The 23466-nt window shown below is 34.0% G+C and overlaps 1 protein-coding gene across 1 annotated transcript; it reads right to left on the bottom strand.

Moving 5' to 3' along the window:
- Positions 1–288: 288 nt before the first annotated feature.
- Positions 289–21929, bottom strand: LOC125063509 (V-type proton ATPase 116 kDa subunit a 1). Its single transcript, XM_047669990.1, has 15 exons — positions 21800–21929; positions 11825–11970; positions 7711–7887; positions 7013–7173; positions 6347–6527; positions 5823–5999; positions 5005–5217; positions 4081–4231; positions 3464–3837; positions 3053–3162; positions 2651–2778; positions 2301–2524; positions 1824–2049; positions 1159–1330; positions 289–447 (listed from the first exon to the last, which is right to left on the bottom strand). The coding sequence occupies exons 2-15, from the start codon at positions 11939–11941 to the stop codon at positions 351–353; spliced, it is 2508 nt and encodes an 835-aa protein (XP_047525946.1). The 5' UTR covers positions 11942–11970; positions 21800–21929; the 3' UTR covers positions 289–350.
- Between the last annotated feature and the right edge of the window lie 1537 nt (positions 21930–23466).

Raw genomic sequence — 23466 nt, 5'->3', positions numbered from 1 at the left:
CATCTAATAAATCGATGAACGCCGGCTGCACGCACTAAACATCATGACTCATTGTCCCGTTACGCTCATTGTACGCTTGCGCCGCATCTGTCTCTCTTCCACTAAATTGGCCGAGGTGTCACTCCTTCTTTGTATCCATACAAAATAGTGATAATTCTAGTATGCAATAATTTCATCAATGTTTTGTTATGACGTTGTCACGTTAAACTATTATCCGTAAACCGACTTTACAAACAACCTTTTTTTGGGTTAGAAATCTAAGTTTGGTTGTTTAATTAATACTACATATTACAGAGACTAAATACTTTATTTACTACTTGCAGTGACATAAATGTCATTTATAATCTAGTTTATTCATCTTTCTCGTCTTGTTCGAGGATTGTCTTGAAGCAGAAGGGTTGGAAGACGTATCCCAGACCTGAGTAGAACTTGCTCATGAACTCCACCCTGGAAAATAGTGTTAACGTTTTATAAAATTCTGTACTAATTATAGGGCCTTAGCCAAAACGCGTTTTGTCAAGCGTGATACACAATTTGTATAAAAAACGTCACGTGACCGACCGTCAACTTTACCTATAAAAATTTAATACAAATGGCGAGTCACGCCCGTCACAGAATTTCTAGACAAGGTCCATTAACCAAACTAATTTAAGTGACGTCAATTTATTATTTTTACTGTCTCAAGTTACTCAAGAATAACCGAAGCCCGCGTTTCAGTCACGGAAGAGACTGCTGAACGCTGAACGGAAAATTCAAATTCTAAATCATTTATTCATATAGGTAACAATGTACACTCATCAACGTCAAAGAAAAATAGATATGAAATGCTTCTAATTTTACATTTACTGCCAGTTCTGAAATCAAGGGCGTCGAACGGCAGAGAAGAACTGGCAATAAAGTAATTAAGTAGGTAATTAATAATAATAAAACAAATTAAAAAACAAAGATTTGATGCATGAGCAGGAGGCATGGTGAAATAGGAGCACGCACTTACATTCTCGTGGGAACAACACGCAAATACATAGTTGAAATAACTAACATCACCGTATTCACGAGTATGACGCATGGCCAGACCAGAAAAGACAGAAAGGTCTTGTATTTTGCTACCACCGGTTATATTAAACTATCTTGATAAAATAATTACTAAAAGTTACTCACCAGTGCAAACGCAGTGTATGCAAGAAAGCGGAAAGACCTTCCATCATGACCAGGATGGCCAGGGTAAAGAGCGCCCAGAAACAGAACGCCACGTACAGCTTAATAGCTCCGACGTAACCGTCCGTTTTGAGCCCCATAGCTAACACCATGCTCCATAATACTTCTGACAGCTCTGTAAACATTATAATTTTTTTGTAGCACAAATTATAGTGGGAACTATTTGTGTGTTAAATTTTTCTAAGTTTACTAAGTCTGAGAATAACTTTTGACTCTAAGTTATGTAACCTAAATTAGTTAAGTTACATATTTTAGTTAATAATTAGAAGCGCTGCAAAATATTAGCAATTATCGCACACTTGAAGCCAAAATGAGCCCTTTAGTTTTTCCCACAATCATAAATAAAATTGCAATATAACATTCTCGTTTTCGATAATCTCCAATAGGTCCGACTACACTTATACCCAAAATAAATTATATGTTAGTAATATAAGCTCAAGTTTTAAACGATTACAGATTTGTCACCCAACTTCAAACAATGAGTTTTATTTACTTTATATTTGAACATTCCTACAACAACCGCCAGCGAACTTAACTCTCAATACCAGTATTTTTTATAAGATATAAAGTTAGATTTTTTACACGACTAATAGGAAGCATATCTTTACCTGCGTGAGCCAATGATAAAGCCCACAGCCGCAAATAGGAGGCTGTGTGAGAGATGGTACTGAGGACGTATTCAATGGTGTGAATGGCTTGATGAATCATGACTTCACTGAACTCCTCTTCCTCGTGGTCGTGTGATTCTGCTTTTTTCGGCGGGGCCGCCTCGGATATGTCTGTCTGTTCTTGCATTTCAATGCCATGGTTTAAGTTGCCATTCGATTGTTCTGGCTATAAGAATATTTGTATATTAAAGACCGATTATTCTTTCGTCTCTGTCAAAGTATGTTGACGTGATGAAAAGACTCGCTAATCTAAGTTCGCAAAGTGAACTGTTAGTAACTAAACTAAATAGCCTAGTTACGTAAGTCTAGATTTGAGTCTGAATACGGCCTAAAACTTTATTCTTTGCCAACCGTTCACAATGAAAAGTGATGGTAACAATGTAATATATAAAAGTTTTGAATGAAAATTTTATTTACCTTTTCATCCTTCTTCTTCTTAGTAGCGAGCAGGTACAGTGGCTTGCCCAATAACATGACCGGGATGCAGGCCAAGGAGACCAGGACAAATACTCTTTGGACCAAACCCTGACCGTCGAACATAAACTCTTTGCACCCTTTTTCAGGTTCGTTGCTTGAGAACAGCATCATGTTGATGAAGAGGATAAGTACTGATGGTGCGCAGCCTTGCTTGTACGCCTCATCTGCGATATTTTTCATATTAAACAATTGAAACTAAACGAATTATTAAAAACGATAATATTGGTCTATCGAATGTGAATATTAGCAAAATATGATGAATATTGCACACAGAACTTATCTAATCATACCTGTGGAGAAAGTACTGTACGCAAGCCACTTGAAGAACATCATGAACACCATGTATAAGAAGAGCAGACACAGGAAAATGACTTGGGGCAAAAACTCCAGGATGATTGAGTAACGACGCTTGAAGAAGCTGAAATTATTAATTTAGGCGTCACCGACATTTACATTCATAAATGCATTCAATAAATTATTAAATCTTTCGAATCCTGCTCGGAGGACCAAAATTTATAGTTCAGCATCTTACGTATTGCACTAGCTATTACTATTCTATTCAAAGAGGTTTTAAACGGTAAGGCAGGAACTAAAAAGCTTGTAAAATGTTAAATAATCACAGCAGCCTTAGTAATTATAAATCAATTTTATAATAAAAAAGAATAAGTTTATATTACGAGAGTTAGACTTACTTGTAGTTGACAACACTCATGCAGACACCGAAGATCATGTGGACGACACCGAAAATGATTGACAGCTTCATCTTGTACGAGTTGAGGAAAATGATCTTGTTGTCAGCAGACTGAAATCAAAAACTTGTGAGAAACTTAATCCGACTATATTTAAAGTTATTTTTTAGTGATTGTAAAAAATATAGCTTCATAAACAATGCAAAAGTTTTTACATTTAAGTAATTGATTATTAATAATATTTGAAAAATGTTTGTATGTAGGTACATTACTTTTTATTTAACCTGGTTTAAAGGTTTTAACTAGATAAAATGCTACATATGATTCCGACGGAGGATTTTTTATCTGGATATCAAACAGTTCTGATTTCTATATACTAAGTTATTTAGGTCTAAATTTAATTTTAATATTTACCTGCCAAATAGGATCAATACCGATGAAGTAAGGGGCGTTAACGTAAGAATGTTTCGGGTCCAAGGTAAGTGCGGCATTATGCTCTAATGTGTCATTGTCATATGGTATGTACCATGTCGATCCGAAAATATTCATCGACTTTGAGAAGATATCGTTATAGACCAGTCCAGTGTACATGGAGAACAGACCCATGAGAAGAATAATGTAGCGACCAGCGAAGAAAATGTTCCAGATTTCGTTGTTGGACTTCTTTTCAGCAAGGGACACCTCCTTGACTACCATCCAGAGCCCAAACAAGGCCATGATACTCCCATGACCCAAATCTCCGAACATCACCGCGAATAAGAATGGGAAAGTTATGATTGTGTAGAGTGCTGAAACAGACACAACGTTAATCCCTCCTTCGCACACGCGTGTAGGTTTTTAGAAGAGAAGAAGTGAAAGAAGCACCTAGTTATCAACCTTTTTCTCTGGAAATTATTTGTCGATATTTTTTTTAAATGACATTTTGATAAAAAATAACGCCTTAGAAAGAGAAAACCTAAATTTGATATTTAAATAACGTCTTTGTCGAATTCAAATTAAGAGTCAGGACTGTAATGGTGCACAATAGTTACCTGGGTTACATTCCCTGTATGAGGCAACTCCGTAAGCATCAATGAGGGTCTGGAAACCACGGGTGAATCGGTTGGTCCTATTAAAGGTTGGGGGAATTTCGTCTGTTTCAATGCAGTTCAGGAAAGATGGGATTGAGCTGCCACACGCGTTCTATAAACAGTAAACATTGAAGGTTAGTATATATATCGTGACCTTATCCGAATTCAGACGAATGCAAGCATGTTTGCCTATAAGTGCTTCTCACATTAAAACATTTATTTAATATTTCTTGTGCCAATGTATCAGTGTGCCGAGCGTTGGCAAACTTTTATAAATAAATAAATACTTAGAAGGTCAAAAAATTAATTGAGAATACTCGGAATATTAAATCAGTTGTAGACAAATTTTATACGTCCGATTATAAAAAACAGTGGCGCTACAACAACCTCTTTAGGACTTGGCCTCAGATATCTGAATCTGTTTCATGATCATTTTTTATCTAATAGGCAAGCAGGTGATCAGCCGCCAGTGCCTGACACACGCCGTCGACTTTTTTTGTCTAAGACATGTCGGTTTCATCACGATGTTTTCCTTCACCGTGCAAATGTTAAATGCGCACATAGAAAGAAAGTCCATTGTTGCACAGCCGGGGATCGAACCTACGACCTCAGGTATTAGAGTCGCACGCTAAAGCCACTACGCCAACACTGCTCTATACGTCCGATTTATCGGCAAATATAAATTAAGCAACAGAAGCCCAGAAGCCTAAAAGAATGGCTAATACAGAACCAATTCCACTTAAAGTTCTTCAAGAAAAAAGCGTACCCACTTTGAAAGGGCAACGCAACCTTCTAGCAATGTAAGTGTCGCTGGCAGGCGTTATAAGATCCGGTGAGCTGCCCGTTTGCCTCGTTCTATAAAAAATAATAAAGAATGAAACTTACCGAACCATCAGCTAAAGCCTTTTGTACGTTGGGCAAATCGGAAGTGGGCACCCAGCACTCTCCGATCAGACACTTCTGGGTAACGTCCATATTAAACAGGTTCAGAGTATGATAGATCGCCTTCATCTTGCGGACCATGATGGACCAGCTCTGCAATTCCTTTGCAACGCTCACGAGAACACGCTGTCTATGGTCGCGGGTTTGGTTGAGAACCTTAAAATTATTAATGAAAGTTAAAATTGAGTATTTCGTCATGAAATACGTAGAACAATGTCGGATTTGAAAAAAAATCCAAAATCCACTTTTTATCATATTTGGATACTACATTGACTAAATATTACGGCTACATTAAAAAAAATCCATGTGTTTTAAATTTCAAATCAATCACGGATTTGATAGAAACATGTGATTTTTCTAGAAAACTGTGTAATTTAATGTTATTATTTTTATTTTGTTTCAAACAAACACTTTTTTTGCTTGCATGCCAATTTTAATAATAACAGAATATGAATTAAAATAGTTATGACAAAAACTAACATGATTAATGATTATATTATTTTAAAATGGCTGCCCCGTAAAGTTTACTATTTTTCAGATACATCACTATTCTACGACTATTACGATTTCATCTATAAAGGTGGTTTTAAATTTCGACAAAGACAACATTTAAATCAAATATTTCAATTCTAGCGAGTTATCAAGATTTATTTTTCAACTTATCTAGGATGAAAAATATTTGAGTCCTCAAAACAAGTCTAGTATCTCAGCACCACCAGGTAATTGACTTTTCTTCCTCCTTTTGTCATAAGTTTACTTACCATGTTAAGATCTTCAAGTCGTGTCCTAACTCCCTTGACCATATCCTGTCTCTCGGAGTTCGAAGGTGGGCAGGGGTATAGTGAAGCATGGAAACCTGTGCACACTTTCTTGATGCGGGACTTCAGTTGTTCTCCTTGGAAGAAGGCCACAAACACGGTCTTATAGATTTCGTTACCCTGGGAATAGAAAATTAAATGACTACATGTTTAAAGAATTTTCTTTAATAATAAAAATGCCAAATAAAGCTTCAATTATTAATTACCTCAAAAAGATATGATACAAAAACTGTTCGTTACTTTAGTACAGAGCATGTTTAATACGCATTATTATCATAATTAGAACGATGCAAAATCTATTTCGATCTGGCATAAAAAATGAGTCGAAAAAATATACACAAAAAAAAATGGGTTTGTAACTTGGTCTTTTTGGATAATATTTACGTTTAACATTTGTTATTTGAAATTCATCTATCTTCTGGTCGACTTGCATCGCGAATGAAGGCTCTCATTTAGGCAGTACTTACAGATGTAGGATCCTCAAGTGGCTTGTCCAGCTCAGCACGACGCAAGAATACGTTTCCGCGAGAAATACGCCAGAGCATTCTCTCGAATGCTGGAACGCGCTCACGCTGTACTACACCTGCTACGAAGCCAAGGCGTCCACGATTGGCTGCCTGCTGACCTGTCTCGTCGGACATCAGCGATCTGGTAATATAAAAATAGATTGTAAACCTCAAATTATAGCACATCTATAGTTTACAATAATCCGCACTTTAGAAAATCAAAAATACATCAAATCGTGTGACCCAGAAATGAAAAGAAGGTATGAATTGTACTCCACCAAATCCTTTATTTCTAAACATACTGAGATTTGAAAAATATAAACATTTTGCTTAAGTATATTATTTTTCAAATATGTAACACGAAAAAACAATTATCTAACTGATTGTTGTGAAAGGTTAATAATGGAAATAATGAAAACTTATTTGCAAGAATATGGTACTAAAATATTTTGGTGGTACAATCTAAATTTCGCATATTCTGTCACATATAAGGGCGTGCAAATTTGTCTTAAAAGGTGGAATTTTTCATAGAATTACATTATAGTCAATTCTTATATCATTTTATCACTACATCATCACATTATTAAATTATTATTATTAATTAAATAGAGGAGTAGTACAACTCACTTAGTCAATGAATCCATGCCACTTTCTTCTTGGGCAAGGAAAAATGCCTCGGTTTTCTCCAAGACATGCTTCAACTCCGTCAGTTCTAAGTAGTTCTGTTTCAGATTGATAGCGTTGTGGGACAGCTCTAGGATTTCGTTCTCTGTCTTCTCCAAATGCGCCTAGAAATTTTATATAAATTAAGTTATTATTTATTTAAAACATTAAATTATTCCGTAAGTTAATTAGCACCTAATTATTGAAATTCCTTGAAAGACCTCTTTATTCAAACATAATTATTGTTGTTGGCAAACTTATATGGCCATGTACCCCACTATGTTATAACTTATAAGTATAAGAAATTTGTAGGCTGTATTGGGCTGAGTCTTCTGCGTTCACGAGCTAATTATTAATTAATTAATAATTAAATAAATTCGACAGAAATAATGGAAAATTGCTCTATGTTCGATCATTGTAATTAATGAACAGCAACCCTAGACCAAAACGCGGTGACACGTCATGATGCGTCATGCTATAATCCCTTGAATCTTATACTAAACTGTACTAAGGACTAAAAGGTTTTTACGACAAGCAACTAACCTAATTTACCAAATAGGATATTTAACATACGGAAGTGTACACAGTACGTACAAGACACTGTTCTTGTGTAATATTTAAATAAATAAATAATTATTATTAACCCGTAGATTTCAACATACCTCAAGGTCGATAATCTCTCTCGGGTTGGGGGCTCGTGGCAGATCTTTGACAGTTGGGATGTGAACTTTGTCCTTGTGCACTTCCGCCTCGATGTAGCGCAGTTTCCTCTCCATCTCATCGCAGCGTCGCACTTCATTAACGAACTTGCGTTGGAACGCGTTCACGTCTGCGTTTAACTGGAAAAAATATTTATAGATGTTTCATTTGTTATTTGAAAAATTCCTTTAGCATCAAACAAAATGTCTAGTACAACTTTTACATAACTAATTTTGCTGCTAATTCGTTTAACTGAAATATTAATTTTTAGATGTTTCGTTTATTGATTAAACTAAATTAAAAAAATATCAGTGGCGCTACAGCCTTTTTACGTCTGGGCCTCAGATGTCTATCTCTGGTTCATTATCATTTGTCAGTCTAATAGGCAAGTAGGTGATCAGCCTCCTGTGCCTGACACACGCCGTCGACTTTTTGGGTCTAAGGCGGTGAGGTAAGGTAATTCGAGAGAATGTGAAATGCGCACATAGAAAGAAAGTCCATTGGGCCGGGGGATGGAACCTACGACCTCAAGGATTCTCACGCTGAAGCCACTAAGCCAATGATTTTGTTGCTGTGTTTTTTGGAGATGTTTCACTGACTAGCAAAATAAATTAATGCAATATTATTTTAAAAATAAAAAAATGAACATTGCTTGTTTTGCTAACATATCTTGTTATCGTATTCACATTAAAACCGATACGTCGATTTAAATGGTTAACGATAACTACTCTATTGTTCTTCAAAGATAGACGTTATTCAATAAATTTCTAAAACATACTTACGTATTGTTCTTAAATGTTTTAAATGTATAAATAGGAGACAATTGTAATGGTAGTATGTAAAGTCTCATAAAAAGTATAACCTGCTATCTCTAATTGAATTTAAATAATAGTAGTCACGTGTATAGCGCAATTTTATTCGCAAATAATTGTACGACTTCTTAAACGGGTTAAAACTAATAACTATATCAAAATTCATAAGAGTTATATACACACACTTCTGACATCAACAATACTAAAAACGTTAAAAAATAATTGTTACTCCAGACATAATTAAAAAATACATTTCAATTAATATACCTACGCTTATCTACTTTGTAATTGTCATGAATTTAAAATTTTCGACTTTCTTTCTCGCTCAACTGATAACGAGTTAAAAACATCGTTACTCGCGCGTAATAGCAAACTAATTACCCAATTCTCATTACGATATTATATTTTACATTTAAAACATCATTTATTTATGTTAACAATGTACATTTATGAACGTCAATAATAAATGTATGGTTCTATGTTTACATTTAAAGTCAGCTCTCAAACCAACAGAGGAGAAGTACTGCCAACTCTCCGTCACTCTTTTAAATTGTATAATTATACTAATTAAAATTACAGCTTAAAGAAGTAAAAATACAATATTTGAACACCGCAAGAATGTCGCAAATAAAAGGTGACGTGTACCATTATTATGAAAAAATGTCGTTGGGTTTTAAATAGATACATATAATTAACGTTTTAACCGAATTACACGCTGCAACGGCACCGTAATTATCATTTTAGTAAATTAAGAAATAAAAAGAAAGAGAGGACGGCCACCGGGGGAAGCGGGAGAAGATTGGAAAATAGTAGCGAAGATGAGAGACAAATGGAAGAATTTGGAGGAGGCCCTCACTCCGTCAGAGGTATACAATTATATTGTTTTATTATTTATTTTATTTTAATCAAGCCAGTATAAAAAATTGAAAATACACGGCTGGTGATCGAACTATTTGATAAAATTCATGAACTTGAAAAACAACCACAAAATTAGAAAAAAAATCACAAAACAAATTAGCAGACTTGTTCACCTATTTTTTCAATAAATATACATTACCCATACAATCATACATACACGTGTTTTATTTCTAATTACGTCATATTTGCCGTATTTTAAGACCTCTAATATGTGAGAATTCTGTAACTCTGAAAGCTAGAATTAAATAACATATGTTTACTATGGAACATAAGATACAGGTATCACGTATTCCACGTCAAGTTTGTTCTGGTAGATATCCCTACTCATCGGCAAAAAAGACAGAGGGTGTAGGCCGAGAGAAAAATCCGGCGTAAAAGAACTCTCGGTACTCCTTTAAAATATCATATCTTCTTACAAAATGACTATGGCAAACAACACTTATTTTAAAACAAATATGAATTTGCGATACAATTCATTAGAAGTAGCCTGTCTAGCATTAGTCCCAGGCCCTTTTATCAACTAGATAATCGTTAACTTTATAGTATGCCTTTTTACACAGCTTTTCTTTAATACATTTCTTAAAATTTATTAAAAGGCAGAGAGAAAAGAGCCAGAAAAAGGTTTTATAAAAGAGCTCTCACTATTAAAACGCCTTCATTGTCATTATTTACGATATTACATACCTACTAGTCTATTACATGATAACTGAGTTATATAAATTGAATTGATAATCGTAAAATAGCAATTTATTGCATTTTAAGCCCTTAAAGTTTTAAAAGTAAATTTATAGATTTTTTAAATGACCTCAGGGACCGTGCGTGTCTGTGAGTTTGGCCTCGAATGTTCGAATTAGCAATGCTTGATAACCTTTCTTTAAACCAGTTCTTATTGAAGGTGAAACGCAAACTAATAAACAATGTCAACTATCTACTTAACTCCTATATATTTAGACGAAAGAAATGGCCTTATCGCTAAGCGATATCTTCCAGGCAACCCTAACATGGAACAATAAAAAAAGAAACACCTTCAGAGGGTAAAGTACAAGAAGCATAAATAATTAACAAAAAAAACTCAAAATGTGTAACTATAACTAAAATAAAATAAAGTAATATCTAAAGAAAAAATAATATGTATAAACAAAAATATAAAAGCTAATCCAAAGGTTAATTGAGTCACAATTAATATATATAAGTATGTAGTCTTTGACAACTGTTACCTGTTAAAAACGGATTTTTAAAGGCAATGAAATAGGTTTAAAAGGTAGAATTCCCCTAACCTACTCAGGATGTTTACCTTCACATACAGAAAAATCTATAGATAATAATTGTTCTACTATCTATAGATAAGTCAATAAAATACTCAATAAGGCAAATCCACTCTGAAAAAGGCATAACTTACAACAATAGCACAAACGGGGTCACATGTTATCGTTATTTACATAAGTAAAGGTTTCTAGACTACTCAAGAGTTTCCAAGTGCGATAAAAATTATCACGAAGGATTATATGGAATTACTAAGTTCTAGAACAACTAATAGGTTATTAAGTGGAGAGTTTAATGCCAGTTTTTCTCGTACGTTCTACGCCCTTCATTTGAGAGTTAGGCCCGGCGCCCATTATCGGCATCGGTACGACTGAGGATTTTAGGTGGCAAATAGCAATATACTGTAACATAATGGCAATAAAGTATAAATTTCCGTGATATGTGTTCGTAATAACAAAAATACCGCTTCGGTATGCTTGAGGTTGGTGTATCGGCAGCCTTGAGAATGCTTCGGCAACCTTCGGTACGCCGTCGGCGCCGAGGCAACACTCGGGGGATAGTTTGAGATAATATTAGATATAATAGATATTGAGACGCTACGGCAAGCTACAGGACGGTGCGGCATCCTTAAGGACGCTTCGTCGTCCCTAAGAGCGTTGCAGCATGCCAAAGCATAATTGCCGATAGTGTGCGCTTGCATGTAGGATGCCGAAGGATCCTTTTCCTTGCCGATGGCGATAATGGGCGCCGGGCCTTAATGTAAAATTTGAAGCATATAATATTTATTACTTTATTGACGTTCATAAGTGTACACTGTGTTACCTAAACGAATAAAGGAATTTGAGTCACACGTTATTAGGAAGGTTTTATGTGTGTATATGAAATAAAATTGAGTCCAAAGACAACGTACGTATAAATCTGCCTTTTGAGCCCCATTTTGCCCCAGTAATCAGAGGTTCTTATAAGAAATTTCACAATGGGCACGATTATATCGTCCAACATCAAAGTTTCAGTAAATTTAGTGTTGTTCAATAGTTTCATATCAAATAGAATGTATGCATAAATATTATAAGCTGTAACTCACGTCTCTGAACTGCACGGTGCCGGCCTCTCCGAGCTCGGAGACGGAAGTATAGGCAGCCTCAGGCTGTATGAAGAGCTGGCACAGGGCCATCTCCTCGCTCCGGAACATCGCCCCCATATTGGCGGTCTATTCGGTTACTGTTCTTTCTGAAAGGTACAAATTATTTAAGTTTTATTAATTAACATACATTTCTTAAAAAAACAAGATCACATCTGATACGATTAGTACAAACTCCAATCAATCAAAATACGTTTATTCAGTTTAGATGCGACTTAGGGCATGCACGAAAGAGCAAGACTACGCCATCCGTTCGCAAAACTACCTTGTTCTGAGAAGAACGGGCAAGAACCCTAACTCTGTTCTAGGTAGACTATTTTATTAACAACATACGCTTTACATAAAGAAAACGAAGTAAATACAATTACAGTTAAAAAAATAATAAGCCAAGTTATCAAACTTCAGCTTCAGAATGTAAACGGAAACTTCATGCGAAGCCAGCATATCTTAGACCCAATCGCGTGTGCCGAGCACGATACCCATAGAGACAAAGATACAGAAACTAAGGGCCAAGACCGAGGGTTGTATCACCTCTTTCTAATAACTACGTCCATCTATTGGTCTCTAATTACTGGAAGTTGAAATCTCTCTGAATAGAGGTTTGCTTAATATGAATAAATAACACATCTTTAACTGTTTATGTTAGCGTTAAAGACTTGTTTGTAAATATTTATACTTGTACAAGAAAAATCATTGGCGTAAATAGATTGTAAGTGGATCGTCTATCAATCTGTAGACACTTTAATTATTCTTTACTTTACAAAAATACAACTCATTCCGATATACAGTGTGTAACTTGCGTAAGATTTAAGAAAATCCCTGAACTAAATGCCAAGGGTAAATTTTCCTGTGGCAAGCTATTAAATTCTTTTATATTGGGCTAAGATTACAGCAAGACGGAGATATTTTGACTTATTTTCATCTTACAGTTACAAAACAAATGAAACACTTTGGTTGAACTTTGAAGCTACGTGTCGACTGTCAAGAGCTTATAACTAATATACAATGTGTAGTTTCACTTATTTATGGGTTCTTAAAAGTGATACATCTGTTACATATAAATAATATAAGTGATGTTGACCTATTGTACATTCTCGGGAATGTTGTACAATTTATGAATGTATGAAAAACTAAAGAGCTCCTTTACATACATTGGCTACAAGTGTATGATGATTGTTAACACTATGTTTGCGCTTTTTATTACATATATGTATGTAACTTAACTAACGGTTACATAACTCTCGCAAATCTCTATTTAATTAAAATGTATTGGATTTTGACATGTAGGAGTCATAGTTCGCGGTTGTTTCTCACACATACTCTATCTATAGTAGTATTTATTTACTTATATATACGTAGCTTCAGATTTAAATTTTAACATTGTTACTTTGCGGATTATTTGGAGTCATTTGTCATTACAATAATACCACTGTTTGCATTGTAACATTTCCTGTAATAAATTACATCACAAAGCTCTCGTATGAATGAAAACATATCATAAATTGAAATCTGATACTAAATTTGACCCGTACAAACATCACGGTATGTGTGATGTAATCAATTCAAAATGTTTGGCTAATGACACTATTTCAATTGTTTTAGGTGCAAATATCGTTATAAAAATACAACCATGTATAGTCCATCAAACTATAATAGATGTTTTTGAATGATTTCAAATAACCCTTTACCCTATAAGTCTACCCCATAAGCACATATAACAATACTATGTTTCAACCCATTTTTCTAATGGCGTATAATACTTCAAGTAAGAGGGCAAGGCATTCCCATTTCTTCGTCTATTTAGTTGAAATGTTTTTAATACTTCTTTTGGCGCGTTAGGGAAAAATGATGAGAGTAAATTTTTACGATGCGCGCGCACACCACAAAAAACGGACACCATGTTTTGTATTGTTAGTGTCGTTATTTCTATTAGAATAAAAATTAAGTAAAGATTTTTATCTTGTTACGCTAAAAAAGTATAACTTCTAACGCGTGTACGTAATTACACACACGTTTTTTTATTTATACTACTATGCGATTAGACTGCTGTGCCGAGCGACCCGAAACAATTATTGTTTCAATGGAAATCTAATCCGGAGGCCTTTTACATCTCTCTGCCAGAGCTAATAAGATTATAAGCGATTATGCCTGCGGAACGATTTTAAGATTTTTTGTTCGTTACAAGCTGGACTTGTGTTCCACCTAAATGTGGTTCAAGGCTCTTTTAATAAACAATGATTGACTGGAGTTATCATCAATGATTGAGATTGCCAATCTGCTATTTTATTGTTTCTAATACAAGCTTTTAAATTCTTTGAAAAGGTATAAAACTTCTTTGTAATTTAGTAACAAGATATTCTTGTTACTAAATTACTTTGTAATTTAGGAGTAAGATATTAATAATTGTATGCATTAGTAATTTCGACGAGTCGTTTTTATGACATCGGATCTCAATTGTAATCAAGAAATTCCTTTAGGTTCTCTGTGCATATTTGACACGTAATAATGCGAGACAATCTACAAACTTATATTACATTGCTAACACGTTATACGGATATAATAAAAAGATTGAAGAAATTGTGTAATACCAATGCGTTCCTTAAAATTTGTTGCGTTAAATCAGTGCACATTTTCTTTTTATGTCTCCTTTTTTAGTTTCGTTTTTTGTTCCTGTTTTAGTTGTCAAATAACTATATGTATTATGTATTTTGCACTTCCAGCTATCTATTTATTTCTCAAAATTTTAATGTTAGAGCTCGCTCGAAAACATAAGGCCGCCAGTTGATTAAATTATGTCAATTATTTATGTATGCAACAAAGTGTTAATAAATAAATAATTGAACATTCTATTCGTTATTAGTTTTATTATTGATATTATTATTTATGAGACGCTACAGCTATAAGGTTAGTTAAAATGTAGAGTAGAGTAATCGTTAAAAGAACTTATATAATTAACATAAGCGCGCAAAAAAGGTTACAATTAGGCAAGCCATGTTACATTCAAGTATGAGGTAATTCATGTATTATGATAATTAAGGCTTTAAGTAAATAAGTAACGCTTATTACAGGTTTTGAAGCCTGTCTTTTATGGACTGAATTTCCTTTTAAAACAAGCAAGGAGAACCACGTAGGATAATCTAGTTTTAAATAAATGTATATTTATGGTTGCGTATTGACCCGAACAAAAAAACATTAAAAATTATTTCGGTTTTAATTAAAAATAATAAACGGCCCGAATATATGAGTCTTTCCTTTCGAGACTCTTGGGGCAGTGGAGTTCAAGTCCACAGTCGGCAATTAAAGATTTCAAATTCAAATTCAAAAATCATTTATTTACGTAGGTAACACAATGTACACTTGTGATGCGTCATTAAAGAAATACATATTAGTGCTTCTAATTTTACATTTACTTAAGTTGGTGAGCCCAGAGCTGGTGCTTTCCTCGCTAAACAAGTATTGCAATACAGCGAGGAAATGCTGCCAGCGTTAAAGTTACACTGCCACAGGGACCAAACTTTTTAAATTTGTTACATAAATCTAAGTGACACTTATGTTATCGAACATTATCGGAAACGAGAATGTTAAATTACATTAGTGTGGTAAAAACTAAAGGGCTCATTTTGGCTTCAAGTGTGCGATGATTTTTTACATTTTGTTTACGCTTTTTATAACATAATTAACATAATTAATGTTAGGTTACATACTCGCTACTGATTCTTCTTTATATCTCCTTAAGATATAAGCACACTCTCCATACTCTCAAACTAATGGGACACGTCCGACACGGCCGCAGTATCCGATGAAAAGGATTACGGTGATTGAGATAATAAAATATTTTTTGGACAATTAAAAACAGGTAGCCGATCAATGGTTTGCTAAACAATTGATTAAGGAAATCAAGATAGTCCCGATGCCCTATTGTATTCAGATGATTCGCGACAATAATTGTCACGCCATTCGACTTTGTTCAGGGTCGACATGGAACGCTTCATAAAATAAGAAGTAGCCATGAATGAAAGCAGTAAGTATTAAATAAAAACTATGTGTTGGGATGTACCAATGGATTTTTCTATTCATTGTCTCACCTGATGTTAAGTGATAACTCGTGATGAAAGCAGTGGTGAATTTACCAGCAGGCTGAGTAGGGCTAGAGCTTAGGGCGGCAAATTCGGGAAACGAATTTTTTCGCCACCTCAGAATATTTCTGCATAACGGTTTTCTATAGAAGTTTCCTATAGTTTTACAGATAGAAGTCTGCAACTAATTGTCGATGATGTCGTACATTCGGTGTAGCAAACTTGCATATTCAAGAATAAAACGGATAGTTCGCCACCCCCAACCAGTAATCGACCTCTGCGCCCTCAGCTCTCACTTTGTTGGAGTGGAAAGAGCGAAAATGTATTTCTCACTATCCTGTTCTCCTATCAACACATACATATAAGTCCTATTACTGGTTGGAGGCTTGGAACTGGATGGTTTGTGTATAATTTTGTGCTAAAATCGGACCCAAAAATTATTTTATGTACAACAAAATTGTTGGATTGAACAATACTGTAGGACATGACAATTGTAGGCGAGGGCGGCAAAAAATTCACAGCCACAGAAAATTTTTTAATCCACCACTGGATAAAAGTCCGTGGAAACTTACGTTGCCAGAAGGATTGCAAGTTCGTTGCCGGTCTTTAAGAATTGGTACGCTCTTTAATTTTCTAATTTAAAAATTAAAATATGTATAATATCGCTTCTCCTCTGAAAATGACACGTTAAATTTATGACTGTAATTAGTAATTACAAACATATTTGTTACTCATAACAACCGCGGTATTTTAGTTGAATGATTATTTAAACAAGGATTTGACTAGAACGAAATTGTTATTCATATGGCAATTTTCATTTACAGGAAAAATCCTTGAGTATTTCTATGAACAAAAAGATATTATTATTTGGTTATGGGGGACATTTCAGCACCGATTTTGTTCCTTAAAAGAATAATTCGTTTTGTAAAGGAATTCGTCCCTCACGAATGGTCAGATCTTCTACGATCTCATTCAAATTTCAAGATTAGGTCAAAGACTAATCGTTGTTTCTTGTGAAAACAGCAAAGACAAGTACAAACAGGAACTCCTATGTTAGGTATCAATGTTATACTCTTTCATTCGGAGGCTAAAAAGGCATCCCCTGAACTGGAGTGCCCATTTATAGACCGTATCTCACTTAACCTCAGGTGGGATTGTGGGAAAACGTCAGCAGAAAAGGGTCAGCTGGTGAGCAGTGTTGGCCTAATGGCTGAGGCACCCTGAGGTGCGACGATCCCTGAGGTCGTAGGTTCCATCCCCGGTTACGCACCAATGGACCTTCTTTCTATGTACGCATTTCGCTCGTACGGTGAAGGAAAACATCGTGAGGAAACCGACATGTCTTAGAACCAAAAAGTCGACGGCGTCTGTCTGGCACTGGAGGCTGATCACCTACTTGCCTATTAGATCTAAAAATGATCATGAAACAGATTCAGATATCTGAGGCCCAGACCTAAAGAGGTTTTAATTGTCAGCTGTATGTGACACGTAGTCAACCTGAGTCCTGTCCCGTAGAGAGCTTGAGCAGGCTAATCCCATTATTCATTGGTGTAGGTATCAGATTATTTTCCTTCATGTTAAAAGTTGCACTACATATTTATAAATGTCACTTTAAAGGTCAAAACAAGGGTTATTTCCGAGTCGTTATACTTCCTACTTCCAACTTTTAAGATTATCCTGTTTCATTTTTAATACACCTTGAATAGTAGTACCTACCGGATATCGTAATTTGATTCACAGCATATAATCGTTTGTTGTCCAGCTAAAATGTATCAGGCTGTTTGAATACATTTTAATATGTAACTACCAGCATACAACTATAATCATAGAGATTTCGATAAACTTTAAATGATTATAATTTTCTAATGCTTTTATTACAGCAATAAGCGTACCATGGCAAGAGGAATTGAAAAGTGGAGCAAAAAAGTACTAAACTGGTGTCGTCAGCAAACGAAAAAGAGGAAGACCACTTAGAAGGTGGGTAGACCTAATTAAAGAAACAGCAGCTGGTATATGGCAGAGTGTGGCACAGTGCAGAGAAGAATGGCGGGATTTGGAGAAGGTCTTTTTTCAAAAAAGGGCACACAGATACCTAAAAGAGTTTTAAAAGAATAAATGTGTTTAAATGTAAAAGTATCTGAATTAAAAGGCTGTTATTATTAATAATAAGCGTACCAAGTTACAGAGGTAGAATACTACTTCAGATATCTGTCTACTCATTGGGCGTTACATAGGCAAGTTATTTCAGAAGAGAAAACACATAACAGGAAATTACCTTTGTGGGTAATTAGACTGATTTTGGAGTTATTTGTTTAACATTGCGATTCGTCATAAATGACGAATTCAACTCGAAAATGTTGGTTAGCTAACTTTATTACTCTGTGACTGTTATCAAAGCGATCGTACACTGAATAATGCATTATTATTTTTATGAATCGTCTCTCTTGACTGAAACAACATTACGTCATTACAATCGCCGTACCTAAGACTAAGGTAAGGTTCTATATATTTTTTTATATAACATTTGGTTCTGCACTTCTTGCACTCATCATTTTTTTTTTACTTTTCCTCTTAGGGTGGCCTGGAAGAGATCGCTTATTAGCGATAAGGCCGCCCATTGCATCCCTACTAATTATGCAAGTGTGAATAAATAAATAAAATAAAGTGTTATTTTATTTACTAATAAGAATATTTAATATAATTATTACTATTAAATGGAAGACACTCTCTTAAACTTGATCCACGTTACAACCAGTGTAAACTAACAAGAGAACTTACACTAATCCATTGCAAATATATGAAGGTTGATGCTGATAAACTTAGACGGAATTTTAGGAATTTGTATGTTCATATAATCTTATCGCGATATTTGCTTAAACAAGTAAATAAACTTGACAGGTCATCAATCATACAAAAATATGCAAAATGGCGGATTTTATATGTATTTTAATATTTTTGTAATTATTTCAGACATCTACTACTTGGAAGTTGGAACTATGGAATGTTTTGTCATTACTAGTCTGTTCATATGCGTAAAAAGTAACAATTGGCACAAGAGGCTGTACATAATTCACTCAAGTGTTTGGGATCGTTAATTTACATTCCCTGTGTGTTGATGTCGTAAACTTATTTATAATGCTTCTTAGGTCTAACATAACGATTAAAACGATTCATTAGAGAACGTAAGAATACTAAATAAGTGCCATATATTACAATTTCAGAGCAATGTACGATAAGAAAAATGCACATTTGATAACAAACCATGCGAATTAATATTTGGAATGGTTCAATTATAGGAGACCCTTGCTCATTTTTTTTAAATGTTTTCCAGATAATTCCCCGACTATGTAGTCGTCGGAGGTATTAAAAAGCTAACGTAAATGTTATTGGTAACCCGAATGTTTACTTTCTATTACTATGTATATTACTATTTCTACTACCACCTATTTCTTTTGACAACTTTTTGCATGACCCTTATAGCAAATCCCAAAAAGATGCCCCTTAACCTAACATTGAACATTATTCCCTTCAAACTCGTCTCCGTTTCTTTTATGCCCATAGCTTGCTCAGTGTTATTTCATTATAAAGAAGTACCTTAGGGGCCCCACAGGTAATTGGACATCGAGGTTATTATGTAGTTTGAGCTGCCACTGCACATGCCGCTCTTATTGCGTGGTGTCAGTTTTTCGTGTGGAAAATGTTTAGGGTAATATTTCCGACAGCGGCAGGAGCAAGGACTGAGTCTTAATGTTGTGTTTTGCAAAATAGGGCTTAGCTTGTTCTCAAACAACGGTTTAACATGTATATATAACTTAACGTTGCTGTAGAATGATAACCTCTTATGTCCAGAGGACCAAATATTACAGGAAACAAGTTTCATTTCGTCAATGTGTTTTTGTCCATAGTTGTAGATGGTAAAAAGGACTTATTTATTAATAATATAAATAAGTCCTTCCTTAATAATTATACCGGTTAAGTGACATAAGAGTTTTAGAATAAAAAATAAATGGTGTTTTGACATACGAGGATAGACATAGAATGATATCTAGTATCTACAGTGACGTTATGTACGTAACTAGGATCGCATACGTTCATGTACACGACTTTTTGTATATTTAATACATTTTATATTACAACATAGGCTAAGAACGTTATCACGATAATTATTAATATTAAATGTTAATAAAAGTTATATGGTCAAGTACTGTAAAAAAAAATTCTTTAGTTTATGCGCATTGCAACAAAAACAATCCAAATAAAATACATTTGAATTTTACGAATTATAAACACATCTTAAAACAACTTAAATTCTTGTGATAATTTAGTAATGTAATCATTCATTTAGATTTCTAATTGAGAAATAATTATCAAATACATTGATTTATCAACAATTCAATGTAGTCTTGTCATGATAACATCTTGATTTATTACGTTCAATCTATCACAATACATTGACATAGATAATGTAACTTTGAAATCATCCAGATAAAATAAGAAGATTGCAACTGATTAGTATATCAGTGATGCACTTGAAAGTAATTTTAAAAAGTTATAGAATATGGAAATTCGCGGTTTTATACGGAGTCACATTGACAGATGTCAAGTCTAAATATTGTCAATGTCAGCAAGATTACTCTATACTTTTTTCAATAAAATCTGCGCTGGTACTCTGTAACTTCCCATAATGTGTGTCTTTGGGATCATGTTACAACTCAACATTGAAATCGGGATAGCAAGCTATTGGGAGTTACAGAGCGGGTACTGGTGTTAGAGAAAATGTTATCGGCATTTAGGAGTTTTAATTGAATATTTCACAATTTAAATATAACACTGAACTAAATATTTAAGACCAACGTAAGTGTTCTAATGGAATTCAATTCGTTTCGGATAGTAATGGCAATGACAAAAGAATTAAAGCTACTACAATTACATAAACACTATGAATTATTATAATAGTGTTTATACAAGCGTTATAAATACAAAAACATATCCATATAGCAATGAGGTCATATTATGACATCCTTATAGTACGCGAATGCTTTTTTTTCGTATGTACCTTCCAACTTCCTATATATTATCTACAAAATACTTTTTCTATGATTTATTTGCAATACGACTTCCGTGATACATAGAATATTTATTTAAATCGGTATGTGTCGGTGTTTCGCTTTTTCTAGTTAAATAAATAAGACAGTCATTTCTTGTTCAAACAATAGTAGCGAGGCTTTTAATTACGTAACGAACTTAACAAATCTCAAATACTGTTGAGTATGTTTTTAGATATCGACACTTAGGAAGTGTAAAAAGTTAAGTGCAGTCACATTTCGTGGATTTTTAAAGAAATACTTTTTGATAAGGATACGAACCCAGTCTATTCAGAGTTCTGGCATGTATTTAGGATTTTTGTATACACGAATGATTTTCAAGTTTTTATCGGACAAGTAATAGCAACGGAAATTAAAATAATTACGTAATTATGTGAACGATTATTTAACTTACAAGCTAAATGATACATAATAACCTGTACTTAGTGTTAGAAAAAGTTGTTTTTACCAATGCAACTACAAAAACATAGAATAAAACTATATTGCATAACTAGAATAAATTTCAAATATTAAGCTTCATATTTTTTTTAAGTTTCATTGTTTCTATTAATAAAATATAATTTAACCCTTTTGTTAAGCATCAATACCTTATCAAATAATGAATTCAAACATTGTAGATTTATGGCAGTAATTTATTACCAATATTTCTTTAAAACTCAAGTTATGCACGCCTCAACTAACCAGTAATAACTATCTATACTTTATAAATTTAAATCTAAATAAATAAATGTACGTACCAGTCGTGTTTTTTTTGAAACAATCGAAGATCGTGCACGTTTGGCGCGACTCACGCGCAATGGCAAACTGAGTGTTCTCTTTGTAATGTTGGTGCCGCAGGCCATGTGACTTGACGTGAGATGTATTTGATCATATTCGAATGAGTTCATGATCAACTAGGTTTTCAAGTACATACTTATCAACGTGGTCCTTTAACTTTTCTACCGTTTTTTAAGAGAATAATGCCGCATCTTATAAAGCAATATATTTGATGTAGGTTTATACATTCCTTTGAACCTGAATTTTATTTAAATATACCTACAGAAAGAGAGATTTAATATGATGTAAAAGTTTATCAGGCGGCTTTTGATCCTTATTTTGTGCAAATAGTGAAAAATATTATATTTGAAAACCTTAGTGCTTTGGCACTTGATATTTCTTAAAATCGATTATATGAACGCGAAATCAATTTATGAAGGCGAATAATTTAATTCGTTAATTAGATTAGGTTTTTTCAACTTAATAAATTTCATGTTCTTTTTAATTTCATAATTTATGAATAATCAACTATACTAAAAGAAACTTATATAATATCTACGTGACGATAAAAATCGTGAGAGCTGTATTTACATTAATCAGCTGATGATAAGGAAGATCTAGCGAATCTCGTGATCTGCCGTGCGGTTGGCATCACTGTTCAATGCGACCTCGCTACGTATACTTCACGATTAATTAGTAATTGTATGGAAATTAATTTATATTTTTAAGAGTAAATATAGTTTTATGTATCATAAAAATCAGCTAGTTGATTCATAATTATAAGAATATTATTAATGTAGCAACAATGTTTTCTTTGGAAATAACCAGCGCCTTTTTTATGATTTTATAGGTTTTTAGATAAGTAGCTGATCGAATAATAAATAAGACAAATAAGTGGGTTTGAAGACGAAATTAGACTATTATGAAAGTATACAATATGTCTAATATATAAAATTCTCGTGTCACAGTTTTCGTTGCCATACTCCTCCGAAACGGCTTGACCGATTTTGATGAAATTTTTTGTGCTTATCCAGTATCTATGAGAATCGGCCAACATCTATTTTTCATCCCCCTAAATGTTAGGGGTAGTCCACCCCTTAATTTTTTTTTTTTTAGACAAAATTTTTAATTTCTATTTTTTTATGATACAACATACAAAAATACATACCTACAACCCCTAACTTTCACCCCTCTACAATCAACCCCTATTTTTTTATTATAAATGATATACATGGCAAAACGACGTTTGCCCGGTCAGCTAGTATGTCTATAAAACCGTTATGGACTAAAGTTATCTCACCAAAAAATTCATTCTCAAAAATATTTTTTTTTTATTTATCAGTCAGTCACGTATCAAAACGGTCACAGATTAGTCTTATAACACAGCATGCTTGTAATTAATGTCTTCGCCTTTCGTAATAAAATAAATAAATCAATAGCGCTACAACCTTTTTAGGTCTGGGCCTGTATCTGTTTCAGGATCATTTTTAAATCTAATAGGTAAGTAGGTGATCAGCCTCCAGTACCTGACACACGCCGTCGACTTTTTGGGTCTAAGACATGTCGGTTTCCACACGATGTTTTCCTTCACCGTTCGAGCGAATGTTAAATGCGTACATAGAAAGAAAGTACATTGGTGCATAGCCGG

This window comes from Pieris napi, chromosome 3 (genome assembly GCF_905475465.1).
Source record: "Pieris napi chromosome 3, ilPieNapi1.2, whole genome shotgun sequence".
NCBI lineage: Eukaryota > Metazoa > Arthropoda > Insecta > Lepidoptera > Pieridae > Pieris > Pieris napi.
This window is presented reverse-complemented; position numbering and strand designations above follow the sequence as displayed.